General features: G+C 43.5%; 2 protein-coding genes across 3 annotated transcripts in view; one reads left to right on the top strand and one right to left on the bottom strand.

Moving 5' to 3' along the window:
- The window catches only part of GOLPH3 (golgi phosphoprotein 3), a 55853-nt gene extending 52009 nt beyond the window's left edge, over positions 1 to 3844 (top strand). The window contains exon 4 of the mRNA XM_039256418.1: positions 1925 to 3844. Coding sequence (XP_039112349.1) covers positions 1925 to 2349 — 425 coding nt within the window. The 3' untranslated portion in view covers positions 2350 to 3844. The remainder of the gene's footprint in view (positions 1 to 1924) is intronic.
- A 9404-nt stretch (positions 3845 to 13248) lies between these two features.
- PDZD2 (PDZ domain containing 2) overlaps positions 13249 to 25055 on the bottom strand; it is a 238885-nt gene continuing 227078 nt past the window's right edge. For both annotated transcript variants that reach the window (XM_039256412.1, XM_039256413.1), the window contains exons 21-24: positions 21070 to 21171; positions 19964 to 20225; positions 17385 to 17519; positions 13249 to 16198 (exon numbers count right to left, since the gene is read on the bottom strand). In XM_039256412.1, the coding sequence (XP_039112343.1) occupies positions 16032 to 16198; positions 17385 to 17519; positions 19964 to 20225; positions 21070 to 21171 (666 nt within the window). In that variant the 3' untranslated portion in view covers positions 13249 to 16031. The remainder of the gene's footprint in view (positions 16199 to 17384; positions 17520 to 19963; positions 20226 to 21069; positions 21172 to 25055) is intronic.

A 25055-nucleotide genomic window follows, 5' to 3' on the forward strand; every position in this document is an offset into this window, starting at 1 on the left:
CTTGTTCTGCATAGCTCTCTCTTTTCCAGTACTCTGCCTTTGTATTTCAGCTGCCTTACTTTCTTGGAACTCTGATCTCTGTCTTTTTAATTTGTTTAATTAAAATTTTCTTTTTCTTTTTTCTTTTTTTTTAAAAATATTTTTTATTTATTTCTAGGAGAGAGAGAGAGAGAGACAGCGTGAGCAGGGGAGGGTCAGAGAGAGAGGGAGTCACAGACTGAAACAGGCTCCAGGCTCTGAGCTGGCAGTCAGCACAGAGCCCGACGTGGGGCTCGAAACCATGAACTGCGAGATCATGACCTAAGCGAAAGTCGGACGCTTAACTGACTAAGCCACCCAGGCGCCCCTAATTTAAATTTTCAATTAAAATTTTCTTTCTGCCTGTTTTAAACACGGTGTTATTTCTGTGATCTGTTTGAGGTCTTCTGTCCTACTTTGTTCCTTGGGATGTGCCATCGGATAGGAAGCTTGGGCAAGAGTATGGCTCACTTCGGTTTCTCTCAAAGGTCACAGCTCTGGACTGCCTTTGACCAGAGTTGGAAAGCAGTTGTTCCATATATTTTATCCAGGTTTCTATTTATGTAAGGTCAGAGGTCTAATTTTTAAGTCCAGGCCTGATTACTCTACCATAGCCCCATACTCTTTAGTGTTAAGTCATATGGTGAAATACTTTTGTTTATGGTCAACTAAACAGTAATATTTTTTAAGACACCACTCTTCACTAGAACTTTCTGTGATTATGGAAATGTTCTGTTTCTGTGCTGTCCAGTCAGTAGACACTAGCCATATGTGGCTATTGAATATTTTGAAACATGGTTAGTATAGCTGAGGAACTGAATTTTTATTTATTTAAATTTAATAGTCCCATGTGGTTAGTGGGTCCTGTCATAGTATAGTTTGTTTTCTCTCAGTATTATAAAATGTCAACTTTGGGGTTCCTGATTCCTGGATCTCTCAGTTCGTCAAGCATCCAACTCTTGATTTCAGCTCAGGTCATGATCACATGATCATGGGATCAAGCCCCATGTTGGGCTCCATGCTGAGCATGGAGCCTGCTTAGGATTCTCTCTCTGTAATAAATGTTAAAAAATTTTTTTTCAACCTTACTGCTTTTTCATATTGTAAAAGTGCCTGTGGTTGATCTCTAACATGTCCCAATTTGGAAAATTGCTGTAGTAGTTTTTTCAAATTAAAAAAATAGTTACATGTGCCTTAGAGATAATTCAGAAAATACAGAAAGTACAAAAAAATTTGTCACACGTTATCCCAGAGAAAACTGTTAATATTTTGATACATTTCCTTCCAGTCTTTGTATAGAGAAAATATTATCTTAGTGAAAATTGTGTGGTTTTATTTTAAATATTTCTGTCTTGAAAGGAAATATGCACAGGTGACCAGATTAGAATCCTGAAAATGTTTTGTCCCTCTAGAATTGGCTTTGTATTAATTTGTTATTAAAGAATAGCCTTGTCCAGACAGGCTTTCCTAGCTTTGTAGGCTGTTATTTAGCATTTCTGGAAAGCATATTAATTGGGAAACTTTTTTCCTTTTGTCTCTTTATTGTACATTGGTGTTTTTAAATAGAAAAGAAACATTGTGCTCTGGTTGCTTTTTGACAACAGGTGGAGAGAGAGGCCAAATAGGTTTAGTATTTAGCTCATGTCCCTGTTAGGGCACCTGGTTTGGAGACTGCTTTCAGTTTGGTATTCTGAGTAACTGTTGTGACTGAAAACGTGCCAGGTGCTTAGAATCCGAAGGCCAGGCCCTCAAGGGGTTCATGGTGTAGTTGACAAGAAAAATAGTTGGATTTTCTTCTATTTATTTGGAGCCGGTGGAGATCAAATTTCATTGTTTATTTTAATAGTACACCTTATAAAAGTAGTATAATACCTATCGTTTCTAACTTCTGAAATCTTTTGTTTAGGTGAGACATGGAATCCGTTAAAATTGCATTATCAGTTAAGAAACGTGCGGGAACGATTAGCTAAAAACCTGGTGGAAAAGGGCGTATTGACAACAGAGAAACAGAACTTCCTACTTTTTGACATGACGACACATCCCCTCACCAACAACAACATCAAGCAGCGCCTCATCAAGAAGGTACAGGAAGCTGTTCTTGACAAGTGGGTGAATGACCCTCACCGCATGGACAAACGCTTGCTGGCCCTCATTTACCTGGCCCACGCCTCCGACGTCCTGGAGAATGCTTTCGCTCCCCTTCTGGACGAGCAGTATGATTTAGCCACCAAGAGAGTACGGCAGCTCCTCGACTTAGATCCGGAAGTGGAGTGTCTGAAGGCCAACACCAACGAGGTCCTGTGGGCGGTGGTGGCGGCGTTCACCAAGTAACTGCTCAGAACTAGGTTCCTTTCTCTCATGTAAACCAGTAAGTTCTCTTCTACTGACTTCTGGTTCTCTGCAGTTTGTACTTTCCACACTATAATTGGCTTTTGTTTTATGAAATGGTGGGTGGCTTTTTCTTTTTTGTATGTATGCAGGATTCTGCTGGTACGAGAGGCCTTCCTCTTTCTGTTTAAAAAAAAAAAAAAAAAGTTTTACTGCCATATTGGCAATCCATTCCTTGTTGCCATCCTCACTGTTAACTTGTTTTGGGATTCTGGCACGCTTTGACTTTCAGAGTGACTCCAGTCTCCTCACATGCACATCTCTTGGATTACCTCAGCTTGAGTTTTTCCCACGTGTGCACGTACATCTAACATTCTGCCTACAATTCAGACAGAAGTCACAAAAAGGCCTTTAACTCACCAAAGGTAAATATCTGTATCTATTAGGACATTTTATACATAGACCTCAGTTGAGATGTATACTTAGCAAAATTATTTTTAAATTGAAACAACGCAGTAAATAATATAAAATGCCCCTTGGATTTTGTTTCCCATGTAAATCTGTTGTATTATTACACTTGTTGTGATTTTAACTATTAAATCATAAAGGTCCAGTTGTTTCACAAAGCCGGATGGGGTGGACCGCATTCCACATATGCTGTATATAGTTTGAACTCTATATAAATCGCCCCTTCTGGCCACATCTGTCTCCATCTTAGTATTTTGCAAGATTTCTTTAGTTGTACACCTGGTGCCCCTCACTTGCTTCAGTCAATATTGTTTGATGGCAAAATAGACCTCTCCTCCTTGAAGGAAACAGAAAAGATGTGTCTGATGGGTCCTGAGACTTCCTGAGCTGTGCCGTTCATGGCTCTCTGCCTACGCATCTCCTTTCGGAATTAGTTTTGGTTTTAAATGTTTCTGTCGTTTCTATAGGGAAGAGGCTTGTGACCAGTACTAATCTTGAGTACAGTTTTTTCTTTTTCTGTCCACAGTAGATTAATGTCTGCTCTAAAATGTCATTTATCTACTCATACTTTTTTGGGGGAAAACAAATCAAATGTCAGTTTTAGCAGATATTGCATGTAAATTGTTAGCAAGTAATGACTACAACTCAGATGATTAAGAATTTTGTAACAGAAAGCTCTGCTATGTTTTAATTTTTATATACAATTATGATAATTAGCACATTGTAAGAATATAAACCTTTGCTTTTTAAAGTTTATTTTTACTATTTCTTTATCACTGTTTATGGTATCAGCATTGGTTTCATAATGTAAATACTATATATTGAACAAATTAAATGTCAAATTTTTTATTACCATAGTTCATGTTAATAGTGGGGCTTTCAGGTGTTTAGAGATTTTTTGGTTAACATTCAATGCAAAAGTACTAGATGGTGTATAACTGTAGAATTGAATTTTAAGGGATTCCCTAATATGTATACTATCTTTTTATCTGAAGTAATAAACTATGATCTTGAAAGTGCCTGAATCAGAGCAAGCATGTCATTTGTATTTTTGTATTCTACCATCGCTTTCTTTCTAATTTTTACTTAGCTTTAGTTCAGTGTGGTGATACTTTTTCTTTTTTATTTATTTATTTATTTATTTATTTATTTATTTATTTATTTATTTTGAGAGAGATAGAGACAGCACAAGTGGGAGGGGAGCAGAAAGTGAGAGAGAGAGAGAGAGAGAGAGAATCCTAAGCAGGCCCTGCACTGCCTACGTAGAGCCTGATTTGAAGCTTGAACCCATGAAGCCATAGGTTTGACCTGAGCCAAAACTAGAGAGTGGGACACTTCAACCGACTGAGCCACACAGGCGCTCCTAGAGATAATATTTCTTGCAGTGAAGGGCCTGGAAAACTTTTTCATGTAGGACTGGGTAGTAAATACTTGGGTTTTGTGAGCCATATATAATGTCACAGCTACTCAGCTCTTGAGTGAAAGTTGTTGTCGATAATACAAATAAATGGATGAAGCTGTGTACCAGAAAAACTATTTACAAAAGCAGGCAGCTGACCATTGGTGATTGTTGGCCAGGCTCTGTTTTTTTAGTGCATGGAGGAAGATAGATTTCCTGTCATTTAAAATAATCTCCTTTACCTCCAAAAAATGACATTACTGGTGGTAAATAAAAAGTATGGGAACTTAACCCCGCTCTCCCCCACCAAAGTGGATACTGAACTGATAATTGATACTATTCTGGAATTTCTTTTCAGGTGAGGATATACAGTTTTTTCCTTGCAAAGATTTTAGAAGTGAGGTCATGGATGGTTTTCTAAAGTATTTTTCACCTCATCGTCAGCATCTATATATTCTCAAGGGTGGAAAAGGGCCTTTCCCGAACCCCTGTCGGTGTTTGTTTCAGAGCCAAGTGCCCAGTCCCCTCTACCCGTGTGTGGCCCCAAGAACAGTACGTGTTTCTGTAGTCAGAAGAGAGGAAAGGGAGTGTAGTTTGGAGGTGGGGGGTTGCTACCTGGAACTGTCTCCTATATAATGCTACTGTGTACAGTCCTCTTCAAAGGGGAAATGATACGACCCCATGGAAATAATGGTGCTGTGTGGTAGGAGCGGTGTTTCCACAGGTTTATGCCACTCAGATCTAAACATCAGGCAGTGAGTTTTAACATAATAAAACTTACATAAAAGTCTGTTGTGTAAAGAATCTGCTGCTTCTTGAATTCTTCATATATTGTTTAACTGTTGAGTGTTCCTTAAAATAACCCGATCTTTAAGAGTGCTCTAGCCTGATGTAAAACAAAGCTCCAGCCAGAAAGGAGCGAGGAGACTTGGTGAGGGCACACTCTGTGCCTGGTGAAGTAGTCTGCGCCTCGCCTGGAGTTCCCCAAACCCTGATTAAGGTCTTCACTTCATGGAGAACAAGCTTGGAGAGGATGCTTTGCTCCATCTCATGTTACCTGGTAAGTGTTGAACTTTCAGTCCCGAGCGAGTGAGCAATAGTTCTGGCCCTCAACTCCAATTTTTCCTTTCTTATTTTAGTACTAGGCGGGGACTCATTTTCTCTAACAGAGACAACAGCAGAAGAGCAGGCCTGCAAAAAATTCTCATGGTGGTCCAGAATTCACTGATAGAAGGGTATTCCTGCTTGCTTCTAATATCTTGGTATAACTTAACATAAATTGTCTTTTGGGGATGAAAAAGTTGGCCAATTCTGTATGTCCTCAGAGGAAAGAGACACTGTCAGATGTCAAGTGGCCAGGAAAGCCTCTGATCTGCAGGAGCAGGATTGCCCAGTGGTCTCAGACACATCCGTCACTCAGTTCTTCCCATTGTTTGTGAACAGATGGATACAATACTCTTTAAATATAACCTCTGAGTTTGGTCATCACCCAAAGGAAGGCAAAAAGGGCTGGTATTTGGTTCAGTGGCAATATAGGACCAGTAAATAATGACATTCAGCCTGATGACAAGGGTCCATGACTGCCAGATGTGGCCACTCTTGCCCCCAGAACATGGAAACCAGGAGTCACAAGTCTGTGTGAGGTACTTAAGAAGTTTAATTCCAACTCTATGGCATCTCCATCCTGCATTTCCTCATTATGTATATTTACAGGTAATATCGCACCATTTTGCTTTCATCCAGATCAAGGTAACTTGACAACCTGAGTAATTTCCTATTCATTGCAGGCCATTGAGTCCCAGGACCATATCCCTGGCTCTCATAAATTTTGCACTGATTTCCTGTATTCTTAACAGCACCAGTAAGGTAGTGGTATTAATGTACATAACCTTGCGGGCTACTTTCAGAGGAGTGTGGCTGGTAACATAGTTAAATTGATATGCAGACTTTCTCAGCTGAATGTTAGAATTTACTCTTGGTAGACCAGTGGTGTACTGTGATTCCCACGAGCATCATAATGGGAATATGCAATATTCTTTTTCCATTTATGTTGTGGAGAGCTTTTGAAATAAGCACACATTCTTTTTAAGCATTTTTGGCTTCATTGTATAACTTCCCCGGTAATGAACATTTGGATTATTCTCCTGTCTGTCTGTCTGTCTTTCTGTCTTCCTGTCTTTCCGGTCTTTCTTGTCTTCCAATTTAATTTTAGAAAGAGTGTGAATGGGGGAGAGGGAGAGAATCTCAAGCAGGCTCCACATGCGAAATGGAGCCCAATACGGGGCTCCATCTCATGACCCGGGGATCATGACCTGAGCTGAAATGAAGAGTCACACGCTCAACCAGCGGAGCCGCCCAGGTACCCCTTGTCTTTATATTTGATTTCTATAGGAAGGATAGTAGAAATGAATTTGCTCCAACAGTAGGTCTTGAAAATGTAAGACAAAATCCATTTGATTTCTTTTTTTTTTAATGTTTTATTTATTTCTAGGAGAGAGAGAGACAGCGTGAGCAGGGGAGGGTCAGAGAGAGAGGGAGTCACAGATTGAAACAGGCTCCAGGCTCTGAGCTGGCAGTCAGCACAGAGCCCGATGCGGGGCTCAAACCCATGAACCGCGAGATCATGACCTAAGCAAAAGTCGGATGCTTAACCGACTAAGCCACCCAGGTGCCCTAATCCGTTTGATATCTAAGATTGATGTTAGACTTCCACCAATAATGTGAATGCTGGTTTCTTTAGACCTTAGACAGTACTGTAGAGGGCCTCATCAGTTCTGGTCTTCGCCAAGCTAATAGAGGAGAATGATCAAATTATTTTAACTGTGGAGAGATTATTATCATTTACTATCTTTATTGGTAATTCGCATTTGTTTTTTTCCCCCCAGTGAGTTACTTGTTCATGTTCTTCATTCCTATTTTTAAGGGGCATTGATCTTTTTTTGTGTTGCTTCATCAGGACTTCCCCATATTGTGCGTATTAACGCTGTGTTTGTGATGCAGTTGGTTTTCCCAGTTTTCAGAGCTGGTATAAGGTAAGGCTTTCTGTTTTTGTTTTTTTAATATTTGGAAAAGTGTATGGTGCAGTGCTCAAGGCTGGTATCTGTGCAGACCTTAATTGTCCTACTAAAGAGACCTGCCTGGTATTCAGATTTGGGATATGTCTATATTGTAAGAGTTTGGGAGTATAAATATGATATCTAAAAATCACAAGTACAATTTATAAATATTTGTGTATGCAAACATTGCTTTTATGATTAAAATTCAAATGGAAAATCATATGAGCAAATGTATAGGCTAATAAGTTATTTGGAGGCAAATATGCTTGCAGCTGTCACCCAGGTCAGGAGATACAATGTTCCAGAATCTGTTCAAGACTGCCTCCCAATTACAGTCTCCTTAATCCCTGAGAGTACTCTTCTGACCCAGTATGCATCTCTAACAATTTTGTTCTGTTTGTTTTCATTTTCCTTTTTTTTCCTTAAAGCTTATTTATTTTGAGAGCATGAGAGTGTGACTGGGGGAGAGAGAGAGGTAGAGAGAATCCCAAGCAGGCCCCGTGCTGACAGTGCAGGGCCTGACCTGGGACTTGAACCCATGAACCATGAGATGACCTGAGTGGACACCTAGAGTCAGATGCTTACCCAACGGAGCCACCCACGTACCCCCTTTCAATCTTTCATTTGATGGCTTTTTATAAGGTTTTTTTTTTAATGTTTATTTTTGAGAGTACAAGAGGGGGAGGGGCATAGAGAGGAGGACAGAGGATCTGAAGCGGGCTCTGTGCTGACAGGCTGACAGCAGCGAGCCCGAAGTGGGGCTTGATCTCATGAACAGCGAGATCATGACCTGAGCTGAAGTCAGACACTCAACTGAGCCACCCAGGCGCCCCAGGTTTCTCCTAAAATAGAAGTCTCCCTCTGACACCCAGCTCGTGTCTTTTCCCTTGCAAAATATTTGTTGATGAAATTGGATCACTTGTAGAGTTTTCCAGGGTTTGGATCTTGCTGGCTGTACCCACATGGTGCAGTTTCACGTGCTTTTCTGTCTTCCGTACTTCCCAGGTATTGGTCATTGGATCTAGAGGCTGTCAGATTCAGGTTTGTTTGGGCAACACTATTTCATAGGTGGGGGTTTGTACTTTCATCAGGGAGCTCTTAATCTCTTTCCTTTTGTGATGTCGGCAGCTCTGCTGGTCAGTTCTTACATCAGTGAGTGAGTGGGATTGCAGAGGGGTGATACTTTAATTCTTGCCATTTCTTTGCTTATTAGCTAGAGAATGTCTATAAAAAACTTTAGCTTATATCATGACTACTACCTCTTAGTATTCATAGAGGAAAAGTAGGATAAAGTCTTTTTTTTTTTTTTTAAGTTTGTTTATTTTGAGAGAGAGAATGAGCTGGAGAGGGACAGAGAGAAAGGGACAGAGGATCTGAAGTGTAGGGCTTGAACTCATAACCTGTGAAATCGTGAATTGAGCCGAAGTTGGACGCTTAACCGACTGAGCCACTACCCAGGTGCCCCAGTTCTACCTTATAAAAACATGTTTATTATTTTGAGAGAAGAGAGAAAGAAAGAGTGCGCGTGTGGGGAAGGGGCAGAGAGGGAGAGGGGGAGAGAGAATTCCAAGTAAGCTTCACACTGTCAGCAGAGCTCAATGCAGGGTTTGATCTCATGACCATGAGATCATAACGTGAGCTGAAACCTAGTTGGCCACTCAACCAACTGAGCCACCTAGGTGGCTAAATTCTCCCCTAAATTCTACCTTTTGTTTACCAAGTTTCAAAATAGAGTTGGTTCCCTAACGTTCTCTAAAGGTGACTGATTCGTTAAGTATTATGAACTTAACAAATAAATTTTTTTTTATCATCATCACTTTCCTTGATGTGAACCAGGATTCTTGATCTGGAAAACCTGGAGGTACAGCTTTAAGACAGAAGGTAGTAAAAACCTTGTAGTATTACATTTAAATGGGAAACGTCAGTGTAAACTTATGAAGTACTTTTTTTTCCTTTTTTTATTGTGGTAACAAAATTTACCATTTTAACCGTTTTTAAGTGTACAAGTCAGTGCCCCACTTTGAGCTGTATCTGCATTGTAAGAACAGTGTCATTATATAGTAGAGTCTCCCTTTTAACTCTTACTTAGGTCTTGACTCTTCAGGGAAATACGTATTTAGTGCTCACTACCGTTCCTTATGTCACGGGCCTGTCATTTTGGTTGTCTTGCTCATTTGTTAGTAGATTCTTCAGAAAGGGCTTGTGAGACTAATAGTCCTGAGTGTGTGCTGATGACAGTTATCTACAGCCTTTTTATTTGAAAGTCATTTTGTCTGGATAACATTCTAGCTCCTATTTTGATTTTTTTTTTTTTTTTAGTGTGTTAAGTGTGTTCATTTTGGCATAAAGCATTACTGTCGAAGTCTGATTGTAATAGGATTTTCTTTCCCTCGTGAATGTCTTGTTCTTTTTGCCTGGAGCCCAGAGGACCCAACCCCCTCCCGGTTTCCCCCCAGTAATGTTACCACACTTGTGTTTGGGGGTTGCTTGTTCTGGATCAGTATTTCCTTTTAAAGTCTTTTTCTTTTTTTTTTAAATGCTTGTTATTTTTGAGAGAGAGAGACAGAGTGTGAGCCAGGGAGGGGCAGAGAGAGAGGGAGACACAGAATCCAAAGCAGGCTCCAGGCTCTGATCTGTCAGCACAGAGCCTGACATGGTGGGGCTCGAACTCATGAGCCATGAGATCATGACCTGAGCTGAAGTCAGACACTCAGCTGACTGAGCCACCCAGGTGCCCCGGATCACTGTTTCCAAATACATGGTGTGTTCCTTCAATATGTAGTGTCAAATCTTTTTTTATTCTCATTTTCAGGAAAACTAAAGTTTCAGTGTGTGTTCTGTCCCTTGGTTTAGGTTTTCTTCCTTGGGGACTGTTACTGCAGCTCCTTATATTTGTCTGTCTGCTTGGGCTCTTTTTTCTCTTTACTGTTGATCTTTAAGCCTCTCACCCTTTTTATTTTCTCTTTGTCTTAAGATGTTATCATTCTAGTTTTGTCTTTTCTGAAGTTGTTTTCACTGAGTTTTAATAACCAATTTCTGAACTGTTTTTCTAATTTCAGTTGATCTTACTCATATTTTATGTCATTTTCTTGATGTATTTTGTTTTAGGCATTCGGTTATGGTTTTCACTGGTTTCCTGAGCATGTCTTTCTGATGTGCTTTTTTGTCTATAGGGATGGTATTGGCGCCTCAGCCTCTTTGTTCTACTAACATCGAATGGGATTTTACCTAGATTATCTTCTGTTGCCTCTTTTTACGTGAGATTACTTTTCGCTGCTGTTTTACAAGGGATGTGGGTCAGGGTAGCTTTTCTAACTATTTATTCTCTACACCTCCCTCTTCTCTTAGGGTGCAGTGGAAAGAAACCCGGCACATTACTTTCTGAGATTTGGTTCTGCTCCCCTACTGATTATTATGTATTCTGTTGGTTATGGTGGGGATGGTGGCTTGTTGTAGGGGTGCCAGGTGTCTCGGTGTTTCCTCCGCTTCCTTTGCACAGATCTTGCTGCTGTTAGTAGTTTATCCCTGCCTGTTTGTATATGATGGGGTTTGTGGGGGTACTTTCATACCTAGTTTTGTTGTAGTACTTGGTTTTTCTATACTAGTTGCTGTGTGTGTGTGTGGGGGGGGGTGGTGGTGTGGATGGTGGCCTTGGTGGTGGTGGCAGCAGCAGCGGGGAGAGAGAATGGGTGAGATTGTGAGGAGACTAAGACACTGTGTCACTGTCTGGCCATCTTGCCTGAATCTACTGGGATAGCCCCTCCCTAGTTGTCGTTAGTTTGGATGTAGTCTGGTTAAATTATGAGTCTCTCTTGTCTTATAGTTCCTGAATTTAGCTTCCTACTCACTTTATGATTTAAAAAATGCAGCATGATGAAAACTTAATTTATTGATGTCTTTTATAATTTTTTAATCAATTTTTTGCTTTTTAGTCCTAATGCACTACATTTAAAGATTTCTTAACATCCCATTTCAATAACATCACTTAGGCTTAGAATTTTCTTAGTATTACTGGATTCTGCTGCCCAACATTTCATCAGGATTTTTATTTCGTTTATGAATATCCTTTGTCCATTTCCATTGTATTTTAAGCATTTTTCAAGTTTATCTTCAATGTCCCTGACTTGGGTTTCTGCAATTTGATTTGACTTGGTGCATCTGATAGGTCTTTAGTTTGGTCAGGTGGTCTCTTCAGTTTCTGTTCTTGGTTATACCAGGTCCTTATTAATCTCACTTGATTTTCTTTGTTTTGATTTTGTTTCTTAGAAGCTACATTCTCTTTAAGAGGATTCACGTTTTGTGTTTTTGAATTCGGTATTCATTGAGAATACAAATCAGTTTGGGTTCATAGTCTACTGATACCCGTTCCCGAGGTAGTCGTCCTCTACAGTGCAGGTTTCTATCTGCCGGCTGCATATTGTGTTTCAGCGTCCTCCCTCCACTGTACCAGTTCCGCGCTCACGAGGAGGACCTTTGCTGAACCAAATTGCTTTCAGTGGGGGTTCTGTCCAAGCCTGCTGTTTGCCCAGGGTTGGTCGGTAGTGGATACATTAGGTCTCTGTGCTTAAGTATGTTCAGTTCATCCTTTAGGATGAGAGAAGAAGGCAGGATAGTGGCCAATTTTAATCCTGTTTCATTCAGATAGGTGCCTTGCGGGGATCGGGAGGAGGGCATGTGGAGCGGTACTCGCCGGAGCCCTTGTGGGTTGGGTGAGCTGTGACAGCTAAGCCCTTACTGAAGTAGTTTCAGCCCTTTTGTGGTGGGGCCCTGTCTGGCAGGGGCTCCCTTCAGATCAGACCATTCCTTGTGTGTTATTCCCAGGCTGACCCAGGGATCTGCAAAAACCAAACAATCCTCATTTTTCAGCCTCGCCCTCCTTACCATTCTGAGGGGTGTAAATGGTTCCAATTCTGGGTGCTTCCTGCTCTTCTGGGGTCCATGTTCTCCTGTAATCCCCTTTCTCCAAGTTAAGTCTTCTGGCGGCATTCTTTAGGACTCTCATTTCATACTTCGGCTTTTTCTCATTTAGAGGGAATTGTATCCCATTTCACTGCTCTTTGGTTTGGTCTTGGATTGTATTGCACGTGCTATGTAGCCTCCAGCACTTACAGAATGGGCTATTTCTGTATTATATTAAACCGCAAGTTGCTCTCTTTATATTTGGGTGTTAGAGAAAAGACTTACGTGAACAAATAAGCTCGCTCTGTGTAGAAGTTCTACCCGAGTAGGAGTGAGCCATTCGGCATCTGACTTTTGGGGTATGTATGGAGAAAATCAGGCAGGTGGCAGGTGGTATGTCCAGAGAATTCTATGATACAGAGTGAGGCTAAAGGACAAAAGAGCATTCATAAGGTTTCTAAGTAAAGAAAAGGTAAGAAGAGTGGGTGATAACACCACCAACCGGTAGAGGGAGAAGTGGGTCTGCAGAAACAGACCCACAAATAGCAGGGGTCTTTTTTGTTTGTTTTTGAGAGAGAGCACATGAGCAGGGGAGAGGCAGAAAGAGAGGGGGAGAGACAGAATCCCAAGCAGGCTCAGTGCTGTCAGCCCGGAGCCCAATGCAGGCCTTGATCCCACAAACTGTGAGATCATGACCTGAGCTGAAACCAAGAGTCACTCAGCCGACTGAGCCACCCCAGGCACCCCAAATAGCAGGGGCGTCTCATCAGTGGAGAGAACACCATGAACCCTGTCGTTCAGTCTCAGAGGCCCGGTCATATACCAAGTCCAATTTTTACCTTTCTGTGACATGCCGTCACAGAAAGATGAGAGAGAGAGAGAGAGAGAGAGAGAGAGGGAGAGAGAGAGAATCAATCCCAAGCAGGCTCCATGCCCAAAGTGGGGCTCGATCCCATGACCCTGGGATTATGACCTGAGCCAAATGCTAAATCAACTCAGCCACCAGCGTGCCCCTTATCATTATACTTCAAAAGGTTACTTTATAGATGGCAGAACTAAAACAACAACAACAAAACCAAGTAGTAAGCAGAGTGTTTATTTTTTTAAAATTACTTAAAAAAGGTTGTTTACAGAGATGTGGATTTACATAACGTGGCGACAACATTTTAAAAATGTACAGGCTATTTCATATTATTGCACTTACTCTTTAATATATAAGGCATTTTATTTTACATAAATAAAGGATAATGTATATTATCATACAACAGGTGCGGTGCCAATTAAGTCAACCATAAAATCAAACGAGATGTGTATGGAGGGACAGAAATGAAACCCGACTTACTTCAACCTTCACAGAATATCCTTGCAACCACAATTTACTTGTTGAAACAGTATTACCTTCATAGCTTACTGTGGGTGACTGACGAGTTAAATAAGAACCCCAAACAATGAAAGTTTTAGTAGGATACTAGAATACCGTTAGTGCTCACGTCAGGAAGTGTGGGAATTAGACTAATTAGAAATACTATTCATGCCTTGAACACTGAAGACAAAGAAGTAGCTTTCTAAGGGTCAGAGATATTTAGCCTTTTGCTTTCTCCCTTAAATTCCAACTGTTGATTAGGGAAACCCTTCTCGCAAGATCTAGAAATGGCTGACGACTTAACGTAGTTCAGTGAGCCAAAGGTCTGCCCTCTACACTCTTCAGATATGATGATCAGGGACTCATGGAAGGAGACTGTCCCATTGCTCCACATTCTCTCGAAATTCCTGTCTGTTCACATAGGACACTGAATCTCTCACTGGTAGGCACAGCTGGAAGAGTAGAGGCAAATATTCTCTTACCATTTAGGCAAGAAAGCAGAAACCACAAAACTGACCCCAGAGACTTAAAAACAATCTAGCATGCACCTTGCACTGACTGCCTATAGTTTTCCTACCTGGAACTGTAGTGAAAAGTAGAAGCTAAATTAATCAGGTCTTTCTAGCTAACGCTTGTACGACATTCTCTTTTGTATATAACCTATGGAAAAAAAAGGAGAAATCTGGGCTCACACCAGCCAGATACTTCATTCCCATCCGAGGGGCCCCTGTGGGCCGACTTTACAGAGGTTTACTGGGATTATTAGTCACTTGGAAAAGTGATGCACAAAGGTGAGAAAGCACCTCAAGGATCGGGGGAGGGTATACAGTGACCTCCGTCCTTCTCTCTGAGCCACAGACCCAAGCTGCAGGTCCCTGGAAGAAGTCTCCGACATGAAACCTCGGCGTCCTCCCGGAGGCAGCTTACGAGTCTCACCCGGACTCCCGGGACTTGATCCACTGGCCTGCGTCACCCTTGGATCCGGCTCGTGACTACATGGTTCTGCTTTACCTTCAAAGAATGACTCACCCTTGTTCTCCATTTTCTTCTTTTTACATCTTGGTAAATGTAGCTGGTGAAGGTTTGGAATTTAAGAAAAGAAGGTGCAGCAGAAGGAGAAAAGCCAGTTGTGTGACAGGGAACAGCGCATTGAATGGGAACAGCCACTACGAACAAGTCATGTTTGGAAAGGAAGGGCAGCCGGGACGAGTTTCACAGGCAGTAGGAGTCACAGCAGGCTTCTGCAGGGAAATGGTTTTGGCAAAAGGAAGAATTTGCAAAACAGGAAAACAAAACCAGCAAACACTTTACTCAACTGCAGAGCCGTCATTACACCCAGGTCAGAAAAAGCGGTCCAATGCTTTAGAAAGGTTCTGTTTCTTAAGCTTGTTGGGAAAGGGGAACACAACCAGCCAAACAAAAGTCCCCGAAAAGGATTATTTTTAAGCTCCTCCATTTGGATTGTAAATGTAATGCCTATGTTTATAAATCCAAGGGTACTAAAAAGATTTCTAAAAATTTGGCTTAAATTAGTGGTTGGAGTGCATAAAATAGAGAAATGGAAACCCAGTGACTGTGATCTTTCTGCCTACTCTTGTGTTGACTGGTCTTGAATCGAAGCACTTATTCAAGACAAGTTCCAGACTAGATGCAAGGTGCTTTCAGAGCTGGAACTTTCTGCTCGTTCTAAGCAGCAAAGTTCATGGCTATTTAGTACGGTTTATCAGAACGGCATTTCTGTAAAGTAGCCTTACGACTTACACTTTTAGATCATGATCAGCACTTCATGATGATCGATAATCCACGGAGTTGAACTCTGCATCCATACATTGCACATTACACTCGCTAAAAAATATCACTTTCTGTATTTTGCTTTTTCATTTTTGGATAATTCCTGAGCTCAGCTTAACTGTTAGGTCATAACTCTTCTTTCTTGTCTCATTTTCTTGTCACGGTAACAATTCAGACCCACAGCTCCTTCCACTGAATGTGCCCTAAAAGCACTGTTACTTACTTACAAAAATTATATAAAACTGTAGTCCGTTTAGTTGTGACATTTGTGTTGCCTCCTGGGACCTGGTGACCTCCCTCACTGCCAGGACTGGGTACGGTGCGAGAGGAGGCCAGAGGGATGCGAAGGTCTAGGTAAATGTTTTGAATGAAGAAGGGCACGCCACGTCTCGTATCCCCGTCAGTAAACATGAAAAGGAGGGGACAGGCACTGGAACGAAAGGGTCCCTCCTAGCCTAGGTGGTCAAGGTCAAAGGCTTCCCGGGGTCAGCTCCACTGCTGCCGCACGCACAACAGGTCAGCTTCACGTTGATGTCAAAATGTGGAGATGTCTGTAGTCCTTGCCTGTTTCGTGTTCCTGTGTTGTTTTAGGAACCCAGCGTTTGAAGACGTTAATTCGGATTTGCTTGAGTAAGGGAACTGCGAAAAGGAAATGCTTGTTCAAAAACGAAACAAGCATGACCACTGAGTGTCACTACAGGTGACGGTTTCAGGAAGAATGTCTATGCTTCCTGATTACTAACTGCACAGGCCCCTCTGGGACAGACTTCATAATATTCCAGGCATCAAAGTGCATGAGCCCAACCAGGGGTTTCCCATTAATGGCGAGAATTTCATCTCCAGCTTCTATTGTTCCCGCTTGTTCCGCTGCACCCCCTGTGAGAATAAATGCAGAATAATGGCTGGGCACTTTGACAGCAATCCAATACCGAGGAAACGAAAAACGTAAATGACACACAGCGCATATACCCATAAAAATATTCAAATCTGTAACCCCCTCCCCTCCTCCTCAAGCATATAAGCAGTGGACTAGATGATCATTTTCAACGTATTTAAATAGAGGGAAGACGCAGGCTAGATAAAGAACTACAAATCAGTAACTAAAATCCAAATGGCCAGTAAATGCAGGAAAGAGGTTCCACTTCTATCCAATATACCATGACCGCTAACCAGGGACTGTGGAGATTACTTACACAACAAAGCCTGATGTATCTCTACACTGCAGCTTTCTGTAATTACAAGCTTAGGCGTCTATAGGTGTATGTTACACTGATACTGTTAGCATTAACTGTCATGATACAATAGCATATTACATAGAGTAGGACATAATAGGATATACAGTAGTATATGTTTAGATATTAAAGAAATGTTAGAGTGTGGTGGAGGGAGGTGCAGGCTCCGTGCTGTCAGCATGGAGCTCGATCCCAAGAATCAATGACCTCATGACTGGAGCCCAGATCGAGAGTCAGATGCCTAACTGACCGAGCCACCCAGGTTCCCCTATAATTATACTTTTAATTGTTGAGCTGAGGAACCTGAAGAGATTTTTGAGAGCTGTCCAAGATCATAAAATGATTCAGGATCATAAAGAGACCTCAGATCTACCACATGTTTCAAGGATCTCTACTCCCATCCTAGTATGTGCAGTTTTCAATGAATGGGATCCCTTGGTCGACGTTGATTACCCCTGGCTGCCACCCTGCTGGCCTGCCTTCGCCTAGTAGGTTTATATCAGCTACAGCTAATACGAGTTCAGAACACAGGGTTGGATGCAGACCCTGGAGCTAGACTGCGTGGGGTCAAGCCTTGTTCTGCCACTTGCACCTGTGACCCTCAGGGCTTGTGTGGTCTCCTGTGGCACAGGCTCTCCTCTGGTGAAACGGGGATAACAGTACCTGATAGGACTGTCATGTGGGTGACATGCGTTCACAGGTGTAGAACGGCACAGGGCAGACATACAGTGCACCTTGCATGTCACAGAGAATAAGCACATTTTCCAAACGGAAGGCACCGTCCTACACAGAAAGCAAACAGACCGCTGACTGGGTTTTTAGGGCATTACCTTTGTACACTCTTTTAATGACCAGGGGCCCATCTCCAGCCATCGAGGATTTCCCTCCATCCAGACTCAGTCCCAGCCCAGCAGAGGTCTTCAGCACTTCGACACACAGAGCATCGTGGGAAGCTACACTTCTCCCTGTAGCAACGATGTAGGAAGGATGAAAATGACAGGGACACTCATCACCTCCTGTCCGGTCCCCTAAATGCATCCCCGGCACCCTGGGGTCCCCTCTACCTTCGAAACCAGCGTTGGGGTTGGTCTCCTAAATTTGGAGCGGGCCTCAAGGCTCTGTCTTGCAGTACACACCATGTGCTCTGAGCCCCTCTGTTGTGCCCAAGCAGAAACCCCCAGGAGCCAAACTGCTCTCCACAAGCCCCACGCACTGCTGTGGGTTGTTGTGAAGTCATGCTTGGGGAATCAAATTAGGTTTCCTGCCGAGCCTGACTGCCGACAGCAGCAGCAGCAGCATGTCACGGCCTGACACCGAAACCCTGTTAACACCCAAACGCCAGACCCCATGTAGACCGCGCTCATGGATTCCGAAGCTCCCAGCGGCGCCAGGCTCCTCTCCTTCCTCCTCCCGCAACGCACGCTGCTGTTGGGGGCCTTCATCACACACCAGCTGCCTTCACTGCCATCTCCTCTCTCCTGGGGGGAGGGGGGGCGCGTTTCCATGGCAACCTGTCCTCCGCTGCAACACACTTGCGCCTTCTCTGTGTGCTAGTGTGGAGAGGCCTGGCTGAAACCCATCTCGGAGATCTGCACAGAGATCTGCCTTTTATTTCTCTTATTTACACACTTTCTCAGCGAAGGATGTTGAGGAGGGGAATGGAAAGGCGCACCAAGTTGTCCTGGAGGCAGGGGAAGGACCACAGGTTAAATTGCTTCCCTCAGGTTGAGGCCAAGCTAGCCAGCGTCACTGCTTTTGCACATAAAGTTCAGGCCATTAGTGTGGTGGAAAGAAGGCGACTCCACCTCCCATGTGGTCTGACGGATATGTGCCGACCGACGGGAGCAGCGTGATGTTTCACTTGGCTGTTAAGCAGGGAAACAGGCCCATTACAGTGGCTCTCAGCTCTGGCCAGATTCCACTGGAATCCCCTGAGAACCTTAAAAAGATAGTGACGCTGGGCCCTGCCCTCACCTTCACCCCCATCCCTCAGGGTTTATGATGTAAATGAGCTGGGGAAATTTGCTGGGCAGGAGGATTTTAAAAAGCTTCCTACGTGGCTCTAACGCGCAGCCTACTGCATCAGCCCCCAAGTGCGATGCTCGCGGCGTGTGCTGGGGTGATTGCACAGGTTCAGGCAGAGCCCCGGGCAGGGCCATTTGAAGGAACAGGAATATGAACAAATAAAGTTTAGGCCCTGAATGTGCCACAGGAATACTTAATGATTACAAACGACGGGATTAGCCTTCCATATCCCGAGTTCACTAGTCTTTAAAACTCAGGAAGCCACTGGGATTAAGTGTCAAGTGGTTTCCTTTGACAAGTTAAGTTTCTTGGGTCCCACTGAAAGTACAAGCAGTTGAGACTGTGCTGGGGCAAAGGTGCGTACGACAAAGTCTGATGACATAAAGTGCCTCCTAATGCTGGGAAGGGCTTCAGTCTTCTAGAAGAGCAAAAGCAAAAGAACAAGAGAAGGCTGAGAATACCCCTGGCCTGCAGAGGCATCTGGACAAGAAGAGTTTCTGGTTTGTTCAGTGGACAGCAGTGTCCTTTCCAGCAAAGCAATCACAGCCCAGGCTGCCATGACGCCATGTTGAACAGGGAGGAATTCAGCTGCCCTTGACTTCATTAGGGAGAGAGGCTGAGTGGAAACAAAAGCCTCCCCAGAAGGCGATGCCCTGACCCGAGCGTCGTTGGGTCTCCTGTGCCGCCTGGACTAAAGACATCGCTCCTGAAATCCAAGGTAGACGACACCACTGAAGTCTGGTGTCGATACCTGAAGGCTGTAATCAGCCTGTGCTTCAGAAGCAGAAGTGGTACTTAGTTCCTTCTGAGTCAGTACTTCATTCGCTTTACTCGTGAGCCTTGGTATGACAGTGCGGAGGGCACAGAAAATCTATTTCTGAACCTCTTTTTATAAGCTCTTCTTGGTTGACTAAGGCTACAGTCTCTGTTTGTACATATCTGTACCCCATCATTTTCTTACATTCTTCCAAAACAGGAAAGGATACAAACCTTCATACTTTCCAAGGACAGATCTCAGTACTGGAACTTCTCTTTCTACATTCTCAGCGTGGTTCCCCTCCCCTACCACAAGTTTCTTGCTTTACTTACCGGCCACTTAAGTCCTAAGAAGAAGATATAAATGTGAAAGGGCTTCCTTAGGACATTTAAAGAAGCGGTCAGGTGGCCGTTAAAAATCTTCAATAGTATGACTGTCACTACCGGGGGAGGTGGTTTATATATAACTCACTTGTAACACTGCTTTTGCAAGAACCACCTGCCAACATTAGACTTCACTACCTTTGATTTCTCTGACCCGGATGATAGCAGTTACCTTCCTTTGTGCCCAAGCGACTTGACCCCGCCAGGTGTGCACACCCTGCTGCTGGTTGAACTGGTATCTTACCTGCTCCGGGCTCCAGGAGGCTGGTTTTTCTGGATAGCAAGCCCCTCCCATTGGCTTCCTGTCTGGTGGAGGATCTGGACTGCTCATTCCCTTTCTTGATGACAATGAGGACATCTTTGTGCAGCTGTGCTTGGTGCAGAACCTTCAGGACATCCCCGTGGGCTAAGCCAGCCAGTGAGGCGCCATTGACTGATAGAAGGAAATCCCCTCGGTTCACAGTCCCTTCCTGAGAAGCAGCCCCCTGAGAAAACACCCTGTGCACCTGGGGCAAGGGGAAGACAAAAGCCAAAGTCATTTATAATAGCCAGGAAAAGCAGATTTGTAGGACAGGAACTTTCTAATGGCAAGTTTTCAAAATCATACAAATGTGGTTTACCAAAAACCTATTATTCAGTGTGAGGGATGGAATATATATTTAAAAAAATTTTTAATGTTTATTTAGTTTTGAGAAAGAGAGAGACAGCATGAGCGGGAAAGGGGCAGAGAGAGAGGGAGACACAGAATCTGAAGCAGGCTCCAGGCTCTGAGCTGTCAGCACAGAGCCTGATGAGGGGCTCGAACTCATGAACCGTGAGATCATGACCTGAGCCAAAGTCAGACGCTCAAACAACTGAGCCACCCAGGCACCCCTTGAATATATTTTTTATTTAACTTCTTGCTAGTGTCTGGCGCTCCGTGGGGGCGAGAAGAATATAAAAATGAACAGAACTTGGTCTTGTCCAGTGAAGGTGGCCTCTCCAATGCTCTCAAAGTCCTTTGAGTGATATAAAATTTTAGATTGTTCTTGAGAAGGAAGTGATTTCAAAAGCAAATGCAGGTTTGGTCGGTTAATTCTAGTGTTTTTCTAGTGCTTGAATAAAATGTTTAGGTGAATATGAAGATACAGAATCACTCAGTCTGTGTCACAGTCAGCTCTGTGGTAAGAATGTGTATCTTTGCTAATGAATATATTATATCCTACTTTCCTCACTTTTCCACTTTTGTTTTGTTAGGAGAGAACAAAACACCAGCATTCTTTGAACTCACAGACATGAATTTTGTCCTGATCAAATGTGAGGCTGCTTTGGGAGTGACTTTCCTGAGAGCTCCTTGACATTGTCACTTACCACAATTGATTTTGGCTCCACATCTGTTCCTCCCGCCACAGTGAATCCCAGACCTGAGCCTTCTTTTTTATTCAAGACAATGAAGCAAACATCTTCTTTATTCTAGTAAAAAGAAACAAAAAAGTACAGTTAATCCTTGAATAACATTGAAAAACTGCCTATAAATTTTGACTGCCCCTCACTCTTAACCACTAATAGCCTGCCCCTGACTGGAAGCCTCACTAATAACATAAACAGTTGGTTAACACATGTTTTCTGTTATATGTATTATATACTGTGTTCTTACAGTAAAGCGAGAGACAGGTGCCTGGTGCTTGGTCGGTTAAGCGTCTGACTCGATTTCGGCTCAGGTCGTGGTCTCACCGTTTGTGAGACTGAGCCTTGCATTGGGCCCTGTGTTGGCCGTATGGAACCTGGTTGGGTTTCTTGGTCTCCCTCTCTCTGCCCCTCCCCTGTTCGCTCGCTCGCTCTCAATTAAAAAAAAAAAAAAAAGCTAGAGGGAAAACAACATGATGAAGAAAATCCTAAGGAAGAGAGTGCATTTAGAGTGCTGTAAAAAACTCGCGCGTAAGTGGACCCACTCAGTTCAAACCCCTGTTGTTCAAGGGTCACGCGTCTGTTCCTTGTGCCGGGAGTTAGGAAGTTCTGCTGTGATCCTCCCGCTGTGCAGCACAGCTTGTCAGCGTGAGCCCCAGCGGCTATTCCGGAGCTTTCATAACTTTCCCAGACTCCACTGTCCTGCACCCTCCTGGGCAGCGCTTACTTGGGGCTTGGGGGTCTATCCTGAACCTGTAGAATCACGGGGATGGTGACATGAGCCAGAAAGGGGCAGGGACGGGACAATAAAAGAGCTATTCTAGGTGCCAGGTTGTGTCTTCCCAAATCCAACGATAGCATGTAATTTGATCATGAAGGGAATTCTTTTTATTTTTTAATTAAAATTTTTTTTTTACATTTATTTTTATTTTAGAGAGAGTGAGACAGAGCGTGAACTGGGGAGGGGCAGAGAGAGAAGGAGACACAGAATCCGAAACAGGCTTCAGGCTCTGAGCATTCAGCACAGAGCCTGACGTGGGGCTTGAACCCATCAACCGTGAGGATCATGACCTGAGCCAAAGTCGGATGCTCAATTGACTGAGCAACCCATGCTTTTTATTTTTAATGTTTATTTTTGAGAGAGAAAGCGTGAGTGAGTGGGTGAGGGGCAGAGAGAGAGAAATAGAGGATCTGAAGCTGGCTCTGTGCTGAGAGCTCAGAGCCCAATGCAGGGCTTGAACTCATGAACCGTGAAATCATGACCTGAGGCGAAGTCAGAGGCTTAACCTTAGACCGCACCACCCAGGCACCTCTCGAAGGAGATTCTTTATTCTGTAACTTTAACAGTTATAGACTTCAACAGTCTAGACTTCAACGGTCTATAATTTAGTCAGGCCAGGATCAACAACAGGAAAGAGAAGTAGTGCCAGGAAGCAGGATTGAGAGCACGCTGAGGCCAACTGTTTTATGTCCCCGTCCTGCCATGTGCAGTTCATTGGATTTGAGGTGCAATTAATGAATGGGTAGTCCCCAAATACAAAATATGTTTAAAAAATATAAAGTACCCTAAAACTAACTGCCAACTTGTATTTGAGACTAGAACATTCCGAGTAACGTCCTAGGCTTACGTAAAAAAAGACTGTCCTAGGTTTCAAGCATCCAAGAAAAGATACCTTAAAATAAAATATATTAAAATAACCGAGTTAGGCTAATTATTCTGAGTTTTGACTTCCTTCATGCATGTGGTATATATGATTTCACAACATTTTTCAAGATCTGCATTGCTAGGGTCCCCATGAAGTGATTTATAACCCATCAATTCAAGGTATTCTCAACCCAGTAACAGAAAAAGAATCTAAAAATAAACCTTAAGTGTTGCTTTGACAAGAGAAAGTGAAAACATTGAAAGAGAGAACCACCTCTGTACTGCGCTGGGATAGGAGCCCATAATTTAAAAGAAAAACGAGTTTAGGAGTGCCTGGCGGGGCTCAGTTGGGTAAACACCTGACTCTTGATTTCGGTTCAGGTCATAATGTCATGGTTTGTGAGTTTGGGCTCTGAATCAGGCTCCACGCTGACAGTGTGGAACCTGCTTGGGGTTTTCTCTCTCTGCCCCTCCCCCACTCACATGCAGGCGCTCTTTCAAAATAAATAAAACATAAAAATAGAAAAGAAAAAGTTTAGTTCTAAAGAGTAATCTGAAGCATTTTACATCTCCCCAAAGAAGTTCATTCAAACCGAATCTCCATCTGCTGACGCTAGAATGTCCCGCAGACCTGAGGGATTTGGACTTTGCAGGGAAGTCCAGCTATTTACAGGCTCACACGCGTTCGGAAAGAAGAATGAGGACTAGGCATTCTCATGTGGTCTGGGACAGAATAGTCCCTTTTACTGAAAGTGAAAAATGCTGGATGTCTCAAGGTGTCTGTTGAATGCACATGTGACATGTGGTCTGGAAAACACAAATTTTAATTTACTCAAAAAATTTTTTTTCTAATTGTGTCTGAGGATACATGTGCGCTGGAGGCCACTCACGGCCACTCCGTGAAGGCGCCTGAAGACTGCAGGGAGATGAGGGGAGAAGCTGCATCTGAGGCAAGCAGGGGTGCCCTTCCACCCCAAACCACAGCACTTGTTTGGGGGTGAATGTGGAACCAGGGTGATGGGGTGGAAGGTCCCCCAGCTGGTGCTCAGCGTCCCATCCACACAAAAAGTCTCCCATTGTATCTGTGGTCCTGCAAATGTGCATCTCGCTTACGAGGTTGGTTGAGACTTCTTGGTTTTCTGCTTCTACTTTTTTTTTTTTATTTGAAAGAGACTGGGGCAGAGAGAGAATCTCAAGCAGGGTCTGTGCTGTCAGTGCAGAGCCTGACTTGGGGCTCGATCCCATGAACCATGAGATCATGACCTGGGCCAAAATCAAGAGTCAGACGCTTAACCAACTGAGCCACCCAGGTGCCCTGCCTTCTATGTTTTCTCTAACGCTGTAACATGTCTGGAGGAAAAGGACCCAGCAAAGTGTGTTCATGCCACGTTGACTGGACGTGGCAGAATGAGACTTACATGCATGAAATACTTATTGTCACAAGTCAAAGAAAGAAGGGAGATGACAGGAGAGTCCCTTTTACTGAAAGTGAAAAACGCTGGATGCCTCAAGGTGTCTGTTGACCGCACAGACCCAGACCAGCAGGCTGATGACCAGAGGGAGTGTATAAACTAAGGGGAGCTGGTCTCCTCTCCATCTTGGTTCCCCTCAGGAGATGCCAACCTCACAGCCCTTCTGGGTAACGCCAGAATTTCTGGAACAGCGTTCTCGGATTGATGAGTGGCCCAGGTACATTACCAGTCAAAAAATTATTCATATTTGCTTTTTTCTCAAAACAGAAATATTCACTTATTAGGATTCAAATCTCTAAGGGCAGTTCCAAGAAATTAATGTTGTTCTTCAGAGAAGTATTCTAGATATGAGCCCACGGCTTCTTCTGTTATTATCGTCAAATCCAATTTATTGAAAGGCTGCGTTTTTTTGAGCGTGCACCAGCGGGAGAGGGGCAGAGAGAGAGAGGGAGACACAGAATCCGAAGCAGGTTCCAGGGTCTGTGCTGGCTTGGACTCATGGACCGCGAAGATCATGACCCGAACTGAAGCCGGACACTTAACCGACGGAGCCACCCAGGCGCCCCAGAAGACTGCCTTTCTAATGACCAGTTAGCCACTTTGTCTTGAACCCCAGGCTTCAGAAGCTCTTATGCCTGGGACCAGGGTAGGGCTACACACACGCTAACTCATTTCCCCAGCAGGTGGCTCCCTTGACAAGTAGTTAATGTCCACATAGGTGCAGAGATGGGCTGTGGTCATTCCCTCAGGTTTCCAAGATGTCTACTTCAGTTCTGAGGAACCTCTGTAGACAGACGCCAAGCGTGGGGGGTGAGGAGGGTGGTAACTGGTCC

This window comes from Hyaena hyaena, unplaced genomic scaffold (assembly GCF_003009895.1).
Source record: "Hyaena hyaena isolate Hyena2069 unplaced genomic scaffold, ASM300989v1 scaffold_577, whole genome shotgun sequence".
NCBI lineage: Eukaryota > Metazoa > Chordata > Mammalia > Carnivora > Hyaenidae > Hyaena > Hyaena hyaena.